This window comes from Pleurodeles waltl, chromosome 3_1, assembly GCF_031143425.1.
Source record: "Pleurodeles waltl isolate 20211129_DDA chromosome 3_1, aPleWal1.hap1.20221129, whole genome shotgun sequence".
Lineage (NCBI taxonomy): Eukaryota > Metazoa > Chordata > Amphibia > Caudata > Salamandridae > Pleurodeles > Pleurodeles waltl.
In genome coordinates, this window is record NC_090440.1 from 1,695,740,485 (window position 1) to 1,695,759,023 (window position 18,539).

Consider the following 18,539-nt stretch of genomic DNA (forward strand, 5'->3'; position numbering starts at 1 on the left):
TTCGAGTCACAAGACCGAGGGACTCCTCCTCTTTGCTTCCATTGCGCATGGGCGTCGGCTCCATCTTAGATTGTTTTCCCCGCAGAGGGTGAGGTAGGAGTTGTGTGTGTTAGTAATAGTGCCCATGCAATGGAATGAATAAGTATGTACAAATTAAGGTTAAGTAATATATATATATACAAATGTACAAATGTTGAAGATAACTTCCAACGGCTACAGGCTCCCGGGGAGGCGGGTGGGCACATGTGAATCTGCAGCGACCAATGCCACGAACAGATGTACACTGGGTAAGTGACATTTTCAGTTTGATGGCATCTGTTGCTGCAGATACACATGTTGTGCATAGACTAGTAAGCAGTTATCTCCCCAAAAGCGGTGGCTCAGCCTGTAGGAGTGGAAGTAGTCTGAAACAAAGTTCTCAGTACGGCTTGACCTACTGTGGCTTGTTGTGCGGATAGCACGTCTACACAGTAGTGTTTAGTAAATGTGTGAGGCGTGGACCATGTGGCTGCCTTACATATTTCGTGCATTGGAATATTTCCTAGGAATGCCATGGTAGCGCCTTTTTTTCTGGTTGAGTGTGCCCTTGGTGTAATGGGCAGTTGTCTCTTTGCTTTAAGATAGCAGGTTTGGATGCACTTAACTATCTATCTGGCTATACCTTGTTTTGATATTGGGTTTCCTGTATGAGGTTTTTGAAATGCAATAAACAGTTGTTTTGTTTTCCTAACCTCCTTTGTTCTGTCGATGTAGTACATTAGTGCTCTTTTGACATCTAATGTATGTAGTGCCCTTTCAGCTACTGAGTCTGGCTGTGGGAAGAACACTGGTAACTCTACTGTTTGATTTAAGTGGAACGGTGAAATAACCTTTGATAGGAATTTAGGATTGGTTCTTAGTACAACCTTATTTTTGTGTATTTGGATAAAAGGTTCTTGTATTGTAAACGCCTGAATTTCACTTACTCTTCTTAGAGATGTGATGGCAATGAGAAATGCAACTTTCCAGGTTAAGAATTGTATTTCGCAAGAATGCATGGGTTCAAAAGGTGGTCCCATGAGTCTTGTCAAGACGATGTTAAGGTTCCATGAAGGAACAGGTGGTGTTCTTGGTGGTATTATTCTTCTTAGGCCCTCCATAAATGCTTTAATGACGGGTATCCTAAACAGTGAAGTTGAATGGGTAATCTGCAGGTATGCAGATATTGCTGCAAGGTGTATTTTAATGGAAGAGAAGGCTAGATTTGACTTTTGTAAGTGTAGTAAGTATCCCACTACATCTTTTGGGGATGCGTGTAATGGATAAACTTGATTATTATGGCAGTAGCAAACAAACCTTTTCCATTTGCTTGCATAGCAGTGTCTAGTGGATGGTCTTCTAGCTTGTTTTATGACTTCCATACATTCTTGAGTGAGGTTTAAATGTCCGAATTCTAGGATTTCAGGAGCCAGATTGCTAGATTGAGCGATGTTGGGTTTGGATGCCTGATCTGCTGTTTGTGTTGTGTTAACAGATCTGGCCTCTTGGGTAACTTGACGTGTGGTACTACTGACAGGTCTAGTAGTGTTGTGTACCAAGGTTGTCTTGCCCATGTTAGTGCTATTAATATGAGTTTGAGTTTGTTTTGACTCAATTTGTTAACTAGATATGGAAGGAGAGGGAGAGGGGGAAAAGCGTATGCAAATTTCCCTGACCAGTTCATCCATAGGGCATTGCCTTGAGACTGTCTGTGTGGGTACCTGGATGCGAAGTTTTGGCATTTTGCGTTCTCTTTTGTTGCAAATAGGTCTATTTGCGGTGTACCCCAAAGTTTGAAGTAAGTGTTTAGGATTTGGGGGTGAATCTCCCATTCGTGGACCTGTTGGTGATCTCGAGAGAGATTGTCTGCTAGTTGATTTTGGATCCCTGGAATAAACTGTGCTATTAGGCGAATGTGGTTGTGAATTGCCCATTGCCATATCTTTTGTGCTAGGAGACATAGCTGTGTCGAGTGTGTTCCCCCTTGCTTGTTTAGGTAATACATTGTTGTCATGTTGTCTGTTTTGACAAGAACGTATTTGTGGGTTATGATGGGTTGAAATGCTTTTAGCGCCAGGAATACTGCTAGTAATTCCAGGTGATTTATATGCAGTTTTGTTTGATGTACGTCCCATTGTCCTTGGATGCTGTGGTGATCGAGGTGTGCTCCCCACCCTGTCATGGAAGCATCTGTTGTTATTACGTATTGTGGCACTGGGTCTTGGAACGGCCGCCCTTTGCTTAAATTTGTACTGTTCCACCATAGAAGCGAGATGTATGTTTGGCGGTCTATCAACACCAGATCTAGAAGGTGACCCTGTGCATGTGACCATTGTGATGCTAGGCACTGTTGTAAGGGCCTCATGTGCAGTCTTGCGTTTGGGACAATGGCTATGCATGAGGACATCATGCCTAGGAGTTTTGAAACCACTTTTGCCTGTATTTTTAGTGTTGGATACATGGCCTGTATGACCTTGTGAAAATTTTGAACCCTTTGTGGACTCGGAGTGGCTAATCCTTTTGTTGTGTTGATTACCGCTCCTAAGTAGTGCTGTATTTTGCACGGCACAATGTGTGATTTTTTGTAGTTGAGGGAGAACCCGAGTTTGTAGAGGGTTTGTATGACATACTCTGTGTGTTGTGAACACTTTGTTAGCGAGTTGGTCTTGATTAGCCAATCGTCTAGATACGGGAATACGTGTATTTGCTGCCTTCTGATGTGTGCGGCTACTACTGCTAGGCATTTGGTAAATACTCTTGGTGCGGTCGTTATACCGAACGGTAAGACTTTGAATTGATAGTGTATTCCCTTGAATACAAACCTTAGGTATTTCCTGTGCGAAGGGTGTATCGGTATGTGGAAATACGCGACTTTGAGATCTAAGGTTGTCATGTAATCTTGTTGCTTTAGCAGTGGTAACACCTCCTGTAGCGTGACCATGTGAAAGTGGTCTGATTTGATGTAGGTGTTTAGTATTCTGAGATCTAAGATTGACCTCAGTGTTTTGTCCTTTTTGGGTATTAGAAAGTACAGTGAATAGACTCCTGTGTTTATTTCTGTACATGGTACCAGTTCTATTGCTTCTTTTTGCAGTAGTGCTTGAACTTCTATTTCTAGGAGGTCTAAATGCTGTTTTGACATTTTTTGTGTTTTTGGTGGGATATTTGGAGGGATCTGTAGAAATTCTATGCAATAACCATGTTGGATAATTGCTAAGACCCAAGTGTCTGTTGTTATATCCACCCATGATTGATAAAACTGACTTAGTCTTCCCCCCACTGGTGTTATGTGGATGGGTTGAGTGACTTGTAAGTCACTGTTTGGTTGTTGGGGTTTTGGGGCTTTGAAATTTTCCCCGGTTTCTCGGGAATTGTCCCCCTCTGTACTGGCCCCGAAAACCTCCCCTTTGGTACTGTCCCTGGTAGGTAGACGGTGTTGATTGTGAGGTGCTGGCTTGTGTGGCCTGACCCCGAAACCCCCCTCTGAAGGTTGTTTTACGGAAGGTGCCGAAAGTGCCTCTGCTTTGCGGGGAGTTGAGCGCGCCCATGGCCTTGGCTGTGTCAGTGTCCTTTTTCAGCTTCTCAATCGCCGTGTCAACCTCTGGTCCGAACAATTGTTGTTCGTTGAACGGCATATTGAGTACTGCTTGCTTTCTGGTTTAAAGCCAGACGTGCGTAACCATGCGTGCCTTCTGATGGTTACTGCAGTGTTTATTGTCCTTGCAGCTGTGTCCGCTGCATCCATAGAGGAGCGTATTTGGTTATTGGAGATGTTTTGTCCCTCCTCAACCACCTGTTTTGCCCGCTTTTGAAATTCTTTGGGTAGATGCTCGATGAGATGCTGCATCTCGTCCCAATGGGCTCTGTCATAACGCGCTAGGAGCGCCTGAGAGTTTGCGATGCGCCACTGGCTTGCAGCTTGTACAGCGACTCTTTTCCCAGCTGCGTCGAATTTTCGGCTTTCCTTTTCCGGGGGTGGTGCATCGCCCGATGTGTGTGAATTGGCTCTTTTGCGAGCTGCCCCTACCACGACTGAGTCTGGTGGCAGTTGAGAGGTGATAAAAGCAGGGTCTGTGGGAGGTGCTTTATATTTTTTCTCTACCCTCGGAGTGATCGCTCTACTCTTGACAGGGTCTTTGAAGATTTGCTTCGCGTGCCTTAGCATTCCTGGAAGCATAGGCAGGCTTTGGTAGTTGCTATGGGTGGAGGAGAGGGTGTTAAAAAGGAAGTCATCCTCGACAGGTTCTGTGTGTAACGACACGTTGTGGAATTCTGCTGCCCTAGCTACCACCTGCGCATACGCTGTGCTGTGCTGTCCTCAGGTGGTGAGGGCTTGGTAGGGTATGACTCTGGACTATTGTCTGACACTGGGGCGTCGTATAGGTCCCAAGCATCTTGGTCATCTTGGCTCATGGTGGTGTGAGCCGGTGAATGTGACGGAGTTTGTGCCGGTGATATCTGAGTTACAGGTGGAGGAGAGGGTGGCGGAGTTGCTTTCTTTGCCACCTTTGCTTGTGGTGTTAGTTGTTCAGTTTGGAACTCTAGTCTCCTTTTTCTCCTGATTGGTGGAAGAGTGCTAATCTTCCCTGTTCCACTCTGGATGAAGATCCTCTTTTGTGTATGGTCTACATCAGTAGTCTGTAACTCCTCTTCAAACCTGTGTTTACGCATTTGAGAGGACAATGATTGTTCCTCTGAATATGAGCCGGTAGTGGGTTCGGTTGCTGGTTGTTTTGGCACCGAAACTGTGTCTTTTTTTGTTTTCGGCTCCGAGGCGAATCTCTTCTTTTTCGGAGTCGAGCCTTCTCGGCGTCGATCATCCTCGGTGCCGCTGTCTCTGCGTCGAGCAGCGTCGGCTCCGCTTTCTCGGCGTCGATCTTTTTCGGCAACACTTTCTCGGTCCCGAGAATGTTGCGTGCCTGTGTCTCGACCCGAGTCGGACGTTCTGGGCACCAGTTCGGCCTTTTTCGGTGCCGATGGACGGTCACCTTTATGGGTTGAGCCATGGCCAGTTGGCAGTGGCGTCCCCTGGGCCTTGTCTGTTTTCTTGTGCTGTGTGCTTTTCGACGTCTTACTCACAGTTTCATCGACGTCGAATTCATCCGAGTCCGATTCATGGATGGAGAAGGCTTCCTCCTCTTCTCCTTGTTCCTCGAACTCTCGGTGTTCTGTCGGCGTGGACGCCATCTGTAATCTTCTGGCTCGACGGTCACGGAGCGTTTTTCGGGACCGGAACGCACGACAGGCCTCACAAGTTTCTTCTTTGTGCTCGGGTGACAGGCACAAGTTACAGACCAAATGTTGGTCCGTATATGGATATTTATTGTGGCATTTAGGACAGAATCGGAACGGGGTCCGTTCCATCGGTGTCGATGTTACACGCGGTCGGGCCGACCAGGCCCCGACGGGGATCGAAATTACCCCGAAGGGCTACCGGAGCTCTTCACGATTCGGTGTCGATTCTAACTATCCCGATCCCGAGCGAAACAATACCGACGTAGTTTTTCGAAGTTTTGACTATCTTTCCATCCCGAAACCCGGAGCGAAAAGGAACACGTCCGAACCCGAGGGCGGAAAAAAAACAATCTAAGATGGAGCCGACGCCCATGCGCAATGGAAGCAAAGAGGAGGAGTCCCTCGGTCTCGTGACTCGAAAGACTTCTTCGAAGAAAAACAACTTGTAACACTCCGACCCAACACCAGATGGCGGACTGTGCACAACATGTGTATCTGCAGCAACAGATGCCATCGAACTGTTTAGTTTACTAAAATCATTTTTTTTTTATAAATCAATAGCAAAATTTAACATATCTGTTAATTACATTCATTACACCTTTGAAACAACATATTTACACTTCTAGAAAATGAACAGAGTTACAAATACAATGTAACACCTCCACTACACACTGTCAATCAAACGTCATTCACACCATCCACCCCAAATTGTCTTCTATTTCCGTATCTAAGTAATGTAATTCACTTAGCTTTTATCTTTTTACATAGGTCTTCTCATAAAGTCTATTACAAAATATAAATTTTTAACTCCATACATTTTATACCTTAACATTGCCTCATATATAGACGTTTTAGCACTGCCTCATATAGACTTTTTTACATTGCCTCATATATAGACTTTTTCCCAATAACGTTTGATAGGGATCACTTAAATCCCCCTGTGGCTAGTTATCTGAAGCCACCCGACACCGCCTGGTTGTACTGGAAAGCTGCTGCTTTGATATTCAGTTGGGCAGTTGGAGGATGTTCATACAGTGAGGAAATCTGTGTCCATAAAAAAAAAATCGCCTGCTTGATTTCTCATCACCTGTATTGCAGGCACCTACAGACTTTAGCGTTTACTGCAGCCTATAAGGACTATTAGCCAGCCAACCAAATTTAAACTCCTGAACCTATGCGGACTGCGAGAACTCTCCATTTACTGGGTCCAAGTGAAGAATAACATCAGGCTTCATGGACAATTTAATTTGATGAACGATTTCACCTGAAAAATGTGCCAACTTTGAGCAGTGAATCCCTGAGTACGAGCACATTCCATGCCCACTGCACTCTCAAACCAGCAAAGAATCACAATACATAAGAGGTGGCACCATACAGCATGCAAAGAACAATTTCTCTGTGTGTGACCCAATTTCAATGCACGGACAGCATTTCCCTGCTAACACAAGATTGCCATCCAATTGTGTGTCCAGAGAATTGTGGCATGTTTTAATATAGCTGGGTAGCCCCTGCCTTCCTGCCAACATGTCTCACATCCCATTGCTCACAGAGCAATTAGACCTTGAGTGTTCTGAGTAATTACTATGGGTTTTACAGAGGTCATAAGCACTCTACTAGCACTCTTTAGCCCAAAAAATCCATGAGCCAATGACAACGGTAAAAACACTGCTCCTATTCCCCCACATTAAACCCATCCATACAATGAAGAAAGGTTTTGATTTGAATCCACTGGACGTTCAGTAGCTTTGAAGCAGCGATCTACAGGGGTTTAACATGTAAAAATAAAAAGGAGCATTGTACAGGAAATCTAGTTCAGTGTTTTCCCAACAAAATAACATTCCACACTTTAACTGTGCACCTGTTGGGCGGACGCTCATAAGTCACAACTGGTGTATGTGAGATAGAGACCTCAACCACTCATATGATATCTTTTCTTTTGCATTGACCTTGCTTCACAATGGTTGTATTGCCAATTTGTTGTCCCCCGTAGTCAATTGATAAAGTTTGGGGTGTCTTGACGCTATTCTGCACTGTGGCTTACTGAATATTAATTCTATAGGAATTTTGCACCAGTGTTGGCTGGTGGAAAATGTCCAAATGAAGCTACACCTTGATTTACTCTGATGACATTACACAGTATTCCTGATCTGCTGCTGGCTAATGGAATTATAATTCCATGTTGCCTAAACAGTCCAGTCATTTGTCTTTGATAGTAGTCCACAGAGCACTGCAATGTTGTTCACTCCGGAGCCATAAAGAAAGAGAAACTGAATTTCCAGAGTGGAAAATCAAGTAGCCAGACTCTGTTACAACTTCCAAGAAGGCATCGGCATCACACCAGTCCTCAAAGAACTGCTCTGGGTGCTGCTGACAGGGAATGCCTTTCAGACTTCTTTCTACCGTCTAAGTCTGGTAAAGCACTGGGTCAAGGTGCCTGGAGTCGTTTTTCTCGAACTATAACGCAATTTCAGTCTGAGATCCAGAAATGCAAATCTGCTCTGTTGAGTGCGATTAAACCGAAGCCCTATGGTGAGACGACAATCCCCTACAATGCTCTATATCTAAATCTGAAGAGCCAACTCAAACTGACAACTTTAGGTAAAAAAAATAAACCTGAAAACAAGGCTATTCAAAGAAGCATTCCCATTTCATCTTTGAACTGTTGGAATTATCGCACCCCCAATAAACGGATGGACCCCCCCTTTGTGTAGTTTGACCCCCACCTGGAGACTGAAGCTAAAACTTGTGCCATATTGACCCTCCACAATTTCAGGTGCTGTTTCAACTAGGGTGGGTACAAGCTAGGATGGGTACAAGTAATCCCCATGAAGTGTCACTGACTGTTCAAACTGTCATTGGCGCAATGCAGTAGCAATCAGTCACACACCAACACTTTATAAAACAACTAAACATATCCGTTAGTCTAAGGTGTGATGTGTGTATTAGTTTAACAAATCCTATTGTAGATTTGATGCATACACATTTATTTTGCTTCTAGGTGTCCTTTGGGTCTTTAATCAGAGCCATACCCTGAATGGACACTGGATGCCACTGCTGAATCATTCATCTGCTCCTTCCTAAGGGACATACAGACCAATATGCCCCCTCATGGCCACTGCTTTGCAACACAGAAATTACTTTTTCATCTCCATCCGGCATAGTTGTGGTACGGCCCCCAGAATCACGGGTATTGTGAACCCCCTACTTTAGCAGCTACAGCGGGGGTGGGGTTCCTTGGGTATACAGGGCACATGTCCTAAAAAGAGGTAGGGGCTTTCCAAGTTAACTGGTATGCAAGTGGCATCATGGAGCATGACATCACGGCACGTAACACTGGACATTGAATCACAGGGTGTGGCATCACAACCCATGACCTCTTAGGAGCTGAAATCAAAAGAAATGACATCAGATCTTAAGACCTCACAAATATGTTTAGCAGGTCTATCATGAGTAAATTTGAGCTCATTACAATATTTAACAAATTAGATTTTGCATCGGGTTATGCCAAAAAAAAGTGATGTAACCACAACGCAAAATCTGGGCCTCAACTTTTAAATATATATTTTAAAACTTTGCCAGAAAGAAATTGGCAATAAGTAGAAATATGGCAGTAAATCTGTTCTGCTTAACTGGTTGCAAATTCTGCATTTTAGGGTATCTTATGGGGTTAAGGTGCCTTCTGCAGCGATCTTTGTGTGCCAACTAAATCTGAGGGAATAATAATAATGGTAAGATAACTCTAGAGGTTAATGCATTTGCTAGAGAGATCTGTGTTTTGTCTAGTCCCAGTTTTCAATCAAAGTAAGAGAGGGTTAATGTGTCCCATTCAACGCGCATTATGTAACAGATTTTTATTTTATGTAGATAGGAAAGTGGGTTACTGCTTTTAATACAAAGATCATTTTGTTACTTCCAGTTCATAAAATGTAATCCTTCTCATATAGCACAGTAAACTATGAAGGACATGTGACTCCTACTTCTTATCACTGTCTTATGTAACACATCCTGTACGGTGAATGACACATAATTTCCTGTCAATGTATATGTGTGTGTGATGTAAAGCGCTTTGACACCCTGCACTGGGATGAGTAGCGCTACAGCGCAATGAAAGAAATGCACAAAATAGTGGTATTTAAAGTGTTATTTATGTAAATACTGGTACAGACTAACACATGACATTCATTCAGTGCATGTATATCTCTTCTATACAGGGTCTGAACAAGCATGATTTTCTTAAGTACCTGTGCAGAATCTCTGTGCCTTTGTTTCCACTCCATTGCATTCAAGTGTGAGGCTCCCCATAGCTCCCAGCCAGGATTCTCCAACAAAAGAAGGCCTGATGGCCCCTTAACTTCAGCCTTTGCTATGGGCCCAGCTGGAATCTGCTGAGCCCCCTCAACGCCTGCATGCTGCGGCTCGGAATGAAAGCACAGAACGTACTGGCACTGCTGAATGTGTCCCAATGGCAAGTTTAGCATGTTTCTGTGTGGTCCAAACTCTTGGCAGGGTAGACGGTTTCCAACCTGTGAAAATGGTGGGTAGACACAGTCTACCCGCATGCACCCTCAACTTCTGCCCTGGCTAGGTACATAGAACGCAGAAAGAAAGAAGGACTATTGGAAGGAAGGGTGAAAAAAAGGAATTATGGGTGCACGAGTTGGTGGCTGAATGAGTATAAGGATAATGAGTGGGTGAAAGGATGAGTGAATGATAGGTGGATGGATAGGTGAAAGGATGACAAAGTAAAGGGATGAGTGGATGGATGAGTGAGTGAATGGATAGGTGGATGGGCAGGTGAAAGCGTGGCAGAATAAACAGATGGATGGATAGGTGGATAGGCAGGTGAAAGAATGGCAGAGTAAATGGATGGGTGGTTGGATAGGTAACTGGACAGGCAAAAGGATAGCAGAGTAAAGGAATGGATGGATAGGTGAGAAGATGGCAGCGTAAAGGGATGGATGGATAAGTTGGTGAAAAGATAAGTGAATGAATGGCAGAGTGGATGGGTTGCAGAGTGGATGCATGGATGGCAGAGTTGGTGAACGGATAAATGGATTGATGGCAGTGCTTAGATGGATGCATCACAGATTGGATGGATGAATAGGAGACTGAATTGATGGATTGATGGAGGGCAGAGTGGATGGATGGAAAAGTGAATGAATGGCAGAGTGGATGGATGTTGGATGTATAGATGGAATTGTGAAGATTGAATATTGGACAAAATGATGAATGAATGAATGAAAAACACAATGCAATGTGAAACAGTGGATATCAGCAGGTGGATGGAAGGATGAAAGAATGAATGTGTGGATGGAAGAGACGATTAAACTATTCTAAGGAGGGTTTGGCTCACTTGCTTTGGTTGCTTGGCGGCATCAGCGCTTTAGTTCAAAGTGGGGGCTATTTAAATTTTCTGGCTACTCCCTTGCCCGCAATGCTTTGAGGCTTGCCAGAGATTTTGATGCGCCCCTCTTGTTCAACAGAAACATCCTGCTTCTGTTTATTGTCCAGGTCGCTGACAGTCAGGAAGATTTCTAGATATGGGAACCAAAGCTTCAAGGAACCTTTGTAGGAGCACTTCAGGCAGCCTTGCATATTGTAAACAGGAGCAGTTTAAATGTACCAGAGAGGGACCAGTGTTTATTTCAATGAGTATTTGATTTATGGATCTGCAACACTAAGGTGTCCTTCCCAACACAGGTTTAGGAAGACTTTCTCTTTAGGGTCGTTAAAAGAAAGAAATGCACACATCTACCATAAAGTGCCTTGGACAGTCAGAAAAAAAGGTTCTAAACCAGCAGGGTTCTGCCATGAAGCCTTTACATTACATTAGTGGAACTCAGTTAACAGCGAGTCTACGGGCTAAGGGTAAAGCCCTATGGCATTTTTAAACAGATTAACAAGTTCAACCAGTTTTACTAATTGTAAAATACAAAAAAACTCTACAACCTGGATGGCGTGGCTGCGGAGGCCGAACGACTCCCATCCCTATGTAAGTGCCACTATGTTGGGCGACCTGCCTATATTTTAATATTATGTTTACTACCAGTGTATTTTGGTAAAGTGATTAAACTAGGATTAGACATCAAGTCCCCAAGTACCACAGACAAAACCCACCCGCTGGACTTTGTCTTCCGGTAACACCCTTATTGAGTGTCCTATTAAGGTCTCTTAATAGTACTAGCTAACTTAAGTAAGCCTGTTTCTAAGCAATGCCAATGTATACAAATAAGAGAATAAAGTGAACACGAGACTGCAAGGGATTTTCTTTCACTCCCGGAGAAGTAGCCGGCTAATGGACAGAATCCCATTGGTGTCCCAATACTGCTCCATTCCAAATACATAACCAAAGTTTGCCCACTTAACCCTTCAGGGCTGGAGACAGCGAGATAATGCAAGGAGACGGAAAAGGGACGGGGAACGGTCATTACCCTTGGTAAACTCCATGTCTGCTGAGATCTGCAGCTCTTAAAGATATTTGTAGGATAACTGAGAAGAGGGTGATGTGTAATGAAACCACAAAAATGTGCTCAATGCTCATCCCCTGTGAACACCATTTTTTCAAACCATCAATACCTACAGACAGCAGTGTGGTCCTCGGTCACAACCCAGACCACACATTTTCACACCTAAAAAAATGTTGCGAGTTTACATATGATCTGCATAGCTGGTTGTAAAACATATTTTGAGTGTCATTTCAGTGCGGGGGTGTTTTAATTGTATGAATGGATTAATTCGCGTGAGAATGGACAAGGATAACTGTGTTGTGCAACAGCCACTTACCTAGAAAGAAGCCCTTCACCTTCAGGTACCCCACGATGAGCCGCAGGATGGACAGCTTGTCGAGCCGTGCCCGCACATCTTCGGGGAAGGGCAGGAGGCTGGTAAGCTTATTCAGCTCCTGGTTCAGGCGGTCCCGGTGCCGCTTTGAGGGGTTCGACTTGATGCCCTCTGCAGGAGGCGGCTTCGGGCTGGTGGACCCGCACATAGAAGAGGCAAAAAAAAAACAGGTTTAAAAAGCAGAACCCATGTGTGAAATACACTGCCAGATGCCACTGACATACATGGGCACAGCGAGTCGTGTCCTCCCTGCAAGATCAAACTGCCTTATGTTGCATACAAGAAACCATTTAACTTTGAAAAACGGTTGTATTTAAGTTTATGCGTTCTATAATCTGCTGAAAGCCTGACTCAGAAAAATGCTAATTATACGCGTAATGCCCCTCCTGATGGGCCGACATTGCTTCATACATATGTGTATTTGCACACGTGGATGCCAATTACTTTGTTGTCGGTTCATACAATGAAACAGCATTTTTGTACAGCGCTTCGATGCCCGCGAGGTCCGTCACTGCAATAGAAAACCATCTCGATACATTAATAAATCAAATAAAGGTGATGGCTCTTTCGGTTTGAGTCTGCACGTATTCGAAGTATAAGAGCAGCAGGTGCCCTTGCAGTGAGGGCTTATATACAATGATGGCGCAAGCGCTAAGGCCTAAGGGCTCCCGGCAGTATTCACAAACAGTAACAACGTGCCTTGATTCTGGCCGCCAGATGCATAAGACGTCACAAATTGCACATAATTAAGAGTTATAGTGCCACACTAAAGGCAGAATGTGTGCTACGTAAATACTTATATCATATCTTAATAACCGTATTGTGCATACAGGAAAAAAAATGGCAGAAGCCGATGCTGAGCTCGAGTGTCCTATTTCTCGCAGGCATGGAACTGGCAGGGAAATCCTCTTTAATACAGGAATCCAGAGCCCCAAATATATACTGTGTTCTCAATCAGAGGCCATGACTGCATCACCCTAGTAAACAAAGCAGAAGGTGGTTGTCTGCAGCCCTCACTTGCACCAGGACAACGTATCACTCGGGGAAGAGGCCAGTCCCCCCAAAGAGAACGTTTCCCAGAATGCACGCTTGAAAGCTTAACTGACATACTTCCAATTAGTCCTATCTGGAGGCGCATATGACCTGAGCTGAAATCTATGGTGTGCGATGGATGGCGAGACCTGCCCCCGCGCCCCAAGTATGAGTAAATGAAAGGCCCTGGGCCTGGCAGGAGAGAGTCTAGTGGGTTTTCGTGCGCAGATCTGACAGCACGGCACTAGCACGACGGACTCTCTTTAGGCGTGCAGAAACCTCTTTATGCGACCATGGCACACGCCTCAACGTAAACTCGACACAACGCCTCACACAATTACCGTTGCAAACGCCGTTACTATCTTCCCTCAAACCTTAAACGTCCCTTTTAAACTCCACGTCCTACAAGTGTCCACCACCTACAGTCAGAGCTTTAAATGGGCCGGTACTGAGTACCGGCACTTTTTTATTTTGAGAGGGAGAGTACCTCCACTTCCCAAGAAAAACGCAATACTTTTAATTGGAGAGTTCCGGCACTTCTCATAAACAGGCAGGTACTCTGGTACAAAGTACCTGCACTTCTATTTTTCCATTTCAAGCGCTACCTACGGTGGAGCCCCAACGACCCCCACCCTTGCCTCCGATTGTTCGTAACCATTCCGTATGGCCAGGCCTTCCTAAACTTTCTAAGCCTCAAGCGACAAAAAAGAACCAGACCCCCCGCCCGCCTCCCAGGTACAGGAGCCTAGCCAGCCTATCATGCCACCCAACCCCGCTTGCCCTTACCAGCGCCATCTCTCCACACAACCTTCTCCCTAAAGAAGGCGAAGCCACGGAAGAGTGAGCACTTCCTGGGCACATAGCCGAAACCTCCCTGAGGCCCACCTTGGGCCGGCTCTAGGACGGTGCAACTAGTGCAGCCGCACCTGGCTGGCACAATGTTAAGAAAGAAAACAGGGTTAAAAACCACCTGCTGGAGATGTCCTTGTGTGTCGGCAGTTTTCAGGCAATAATAAAAATGTCAAGATAACTCTGGTGATTGATGTTCCTGATGGAAGGAGATGGAGTTTAGTTTAGTGGCAGTTTCCACTCCTGATAAAGTAGCTAGCGGGTTATTTCCTTGCTGCACAGAACATGCACCACGCAAGTCATGTAACTGTATTTTATCCCCAGTAGTTTATTGTTTTGTCATAGAAATCATCTTGTTACTTGCAGTTCTTAAATTGCAATCCTAATTGTGGCATATTGAGCTATGAATTATCATTAAAGAGTTGCAGGCAAATTGTATTGGTTAGAATGCTATGTTTTCCCCGCCAGTCTTTTAATGTTGCTAAAAAATGTTCGTTTGGGTAGAAATACATTCATAGTACTAAACAGTAAAATCAACTATTGTGGCATTTTTTTAAATCCTGAGTTTGTGCTTCTCCTGACCACTCTTAAGATATACTGCCTACTAGAATAGGTGACATGTGGCTCCTACACCTTGTAATACTCATTTTGTTATGTAACATTTCCTAATGACTGATTTACAAAGGTATGATTCACTGACTCTGTGTAATATGTGTGTGGTGTTAAGTGCCCTACTCCCTACACTGGTTCGAGTATAGCGCTATAAAACAAACGAAATGCATGCGAGAAAGGGGCTATGGAAATGTGAGGGGGCACCGGTGGAGCTTGGTAGTGAGTGAATTCTCGGATTTATTTGGGCAGGGGTGTGGGGGTTCAACAAAGACCACCGCTAAAGCCGTCCCTGAGCCAACCTATACCTCCGGCTCCGCCAATAAGTTCCTTCGCTCGCTTCGAACCGCACAAACCACACGAATGGTCCAGGGGGAGTGTGAAAAGCCTCCCCGTCCTCCAACGCCCCACAATTGGGGATTTCGAGGAAGCTGCAGGATTCGTGGAATATTTCTTCGAGACGGAGGACCCCCCTGCCGCCATCCCCAGCAGGACGAGGCCTATAACGGGTGACGGGGAGCGATGAACCGCCCCGCTCTACACACCAAGCACACAAAACAAGGCGGGTCTGGGGCGCCTGAAAGTATTCAGTTACAACCACTAGTAACTGCCTTCTACCCGCAGGGCTGTACATCGAGCCCCCTTGCTTCAGCGAAACCCCCTCCCACAACCGGACCGGAAACTGAGGTGAAGGGCGTCACCCGACAAGAATTACCGGTCCTGTGAGTGTGTGCAAAGCTCGAGCAGTGCGCACTAGTGAGCCCTATACCCAAACCCCGCGCGTTTTCCATACGAAATAAACTTAGCCCCTCGTCACCACTCCGCCGGTACCCCTCCCCCCAACGCCCACCAAACAACGACTCCGGTTTCTGAGGACACGGACTTGTCAGCAAAGCGTGCCGCAGACACGTATGTGACATCGTTATGTCACGTGTTGAAATTCGGAGAGGGTAGTTTTTATCCTGCCTCCTTCAGGGCGATAAAAGCACCACTACAGAGTTCGTTGTTCGTAACACTGGGAGGACAAGGTGCCCGGGCGGCGGCTACAGCCCGCAGCTGCACGGGAGCCGAGGAGTGAGGCTTCACTCAGACACCAGAATGAAAACTCCCGGGTGCAAGGCCTGCAGCCACCAGCATACGCGGGGCCCAGACGTGCGGGCGAAACTGGAGGCCCCAGACACCGGAACGAAGAAAGGAGTCAGGGCGGCTGGAACTGACACGGGAAGCTGAGCATCACCCGTCCAACCCCCAGGTGACCCCAAGACTTTGACGCCGGAAGCCTGGTTGCTTTTGGCCATTGCCAGTCGGGATAGGAAGCCCTGGGCGCATGGAAGTCAGAGCTTTCTGGGAAAGGGAGAAAGGAAGCCACGGGCAGCTAAGGCATTCTCGCAACGCCTCCCTGTGCGGCAGGGCTCCCCTGGGGCAAGCCCGGACAGGAGAGCACCGCGCTGGGAGGCAGGTATGGAAGCGTCTGAGAGCAAAGCTACAATCTTTGCTGCTTTCATCAGCCGTTATCAGGGAACTTCTCGCTGACCGCAGAGCTCACGACCAGGCCATGAACCAAACGCAGACAACTCACTCGAATTCGGACTTCCAGGCCTGCCCATCCAGGCGACCGAGAGACCCCGCCCCGGCTGCTTTCGAAACACTGAGCGTGGTACCACCTCCTGTAATTCGAAATACTGAGCTACAACTCACTCTCTAAATGGAATTCGTATATACAATTCCATTTATAACCCGTATGATGATATTACTCCGTGTGTAACCTATACAGTGAGAAAATACTCCAGTTTGAGCCAATAAACTGCGATACGACTCCTTCATCACCCAAACACTGAGATGCAATTATAAAACCAGCACCGATACAATTTCACCTCCTGCCAAAACACTGAGGTTCAACTCTGCGACCAGAATACTGTCAGACAACTTTGTCTCCCGTCAATACAACGAGCCCCAGCTCATTTGTAATCGAAGCAGTGAGATCCAGCACCATCGGTGGCACCCCCTTTCCGGGCTGGGGGGTGGCACAAGGCAAGCACGGGCTATTAGGCCTCAGCCATGGGCGCTGGGGTCGTTTGCTTCCATGTGCCAAAGTGCCTTTACGCACGTGGCTCTTAGTGGTGGTGATGGTGAGCGGTCACAGGCTTCTCAGGGATGTTGGTGTGGGAGTGCAACAAGCTTAGCATTCAAAAATCACCCAACAGACAATAACTGAACATCCAACCCAGTGCTTGTTCATACAATAAAGAAAATGCTACAATGCACTTTAAAATACAATACTGCGCACTAAAAGAAGTAGGTACTCTGCGTCTCTGGCACAAGGCCACTATACCCAGGGCAATGATTTCCCGGATGGTCTCCCTCCCACCCGCCTTCTGTGTCTTAGGGTAGTCTGTGGTCAATCTCAAGCCCAGGTGTAGTGTTACCCCCTCGAAAGCAGAATGGTGTGCTCAGTCTCTTGGGGTCTGATTTAGATATTTGTGGGCAAGTTACTCCGCCATAACAGTGACGGATATCCTGTTCAGCAAAATCGAAATCCCATAGTATACAATGGGATTTAGATTTTGGCGGACGGGATATACGTCACCATTGTGACTGAGTAACACATCTGCCAATATCTAACTCAGGCCCTTAGTCTTCAGTAGTTGTAACCAATCCACGGGCTAATGGAAGGCTCATGGTTTGGGCTGTACCACCCGTCAGTCCTTCTCTATCCCCTCCTTTAGGGAAGATGTGCCAGTCACAGGTGTGTTGGCACCCAACTCCCGTCCTAGGAGCAGAAGTAGGGGCTACTTCTTGAAGGTGGCATCAGTCATGGTCAGGATCAACGGCGGTCTTCCAAGATGACAGGCCCTCTGCTGGGCAATTGCCTGGGGTAGTATTCCAATCCATCGTTCGTTTTCCCACCATGCTATCCCAGGTTTGACCCAGCCATACACAACTCAGCCTTGACCCTGTTTCATTAGGAACAGTCCAGCCCATACTGCTATGCCAGGTCCTCCCTGACCCAGAACACAAGCAAGTGGATTTTGGTTTTGCCCTGATTGGGGCTCATCAATTCGGTGTAGCTTGGTTCCAGTTTCAGACTGAGCACAGGACCCAAATCTGGGCATACCTGTTGCACTCAGGGCATCGTACTGAAGTAAACATAAAAGTGATGGGTTGGATGCATGAATTAATTAAAGGCACTTCAGGACAGGGAGACAACTCTTACAGATCAGACTCCAGGAAGTGTCTCCTCCCCTCTGGAAAGCTGGCTGATAGAGGGCACCAGCTCTGGTTGCACAGCAGTCCTCTAAGTACCCAGCACAGCACCTCCCTGGCCAAAGAAAACTTGGAATATGAAGAACGTGCGTCAGCAGCTGTCACTTTTATATAAAGCAGACAGGGGTTGTGTATTCTCTCTCTGCCCTTTCAGAACCAGTTTGGCTTGGTTCTTTATTCCTCTCTCCTTTCCCGACTGATGTCCAGACTTGACCTTTGTGCAGGATGATGCTCCTCACAACAGGGTCATCCCCATATTGTAGGTCCTTTCCTTCAGTCTCAGGAATGTCAGCAACACAGTCTGCTGTCAAGCACAGCAATTTCACTTTCATGTTGCGCACATGAACAGAACCTGGGCTTTCGAAATGAAAGCCATAGGCTTTCTTCACTTTGGGTCAATACGAGAAGGGCTATGTATAATGCAGACCACACACTTACACACAGGCACACATATCCTGGGATGTTAGCGTTAGAATCTGGATTAGCAAATATCAGCAGAACTTCAATCAAGTGGGATGGCAGGTCTTCACTGCTGTGACACAAATAAACAATTCGAGTCTGAACTACAGGGTCACAAAAACAAAGTATGGTGCTACCTCCATTCTCCACGCAAATCCCATGACAGGAGCAGTAGCCCGCTTTCACCAATGTGGACTAACCTTCTTGTCAGGAGTTTAGGATCAGTGTGTGCT

The 18,539-nt window shown here is 46.1% G+C and overlaps 1 protein-coding gene across 1 annotated transcript in view; it reads right to left on the reverse strand.

The window, feature by feature from the left end:
* The window catches only part of LOC138285510 (aryl hydrocarbon receptor-like), a 214,300-nt gene that overhangs the window by 168,158 nt on the left and 27,603 nt on the right, over positions 1-18,539 (reverse strand). The window contains exon 2 of the mRNA XM_069225505.1: positions 12,037-12,224. Coding sequence (XP_069081606.1) covers positions 12,037-12,224 — 188 coding nt within the window. The remainder of the gene's footprint in view (positions 1-12,036; positions 12,225-18,539) is intronic.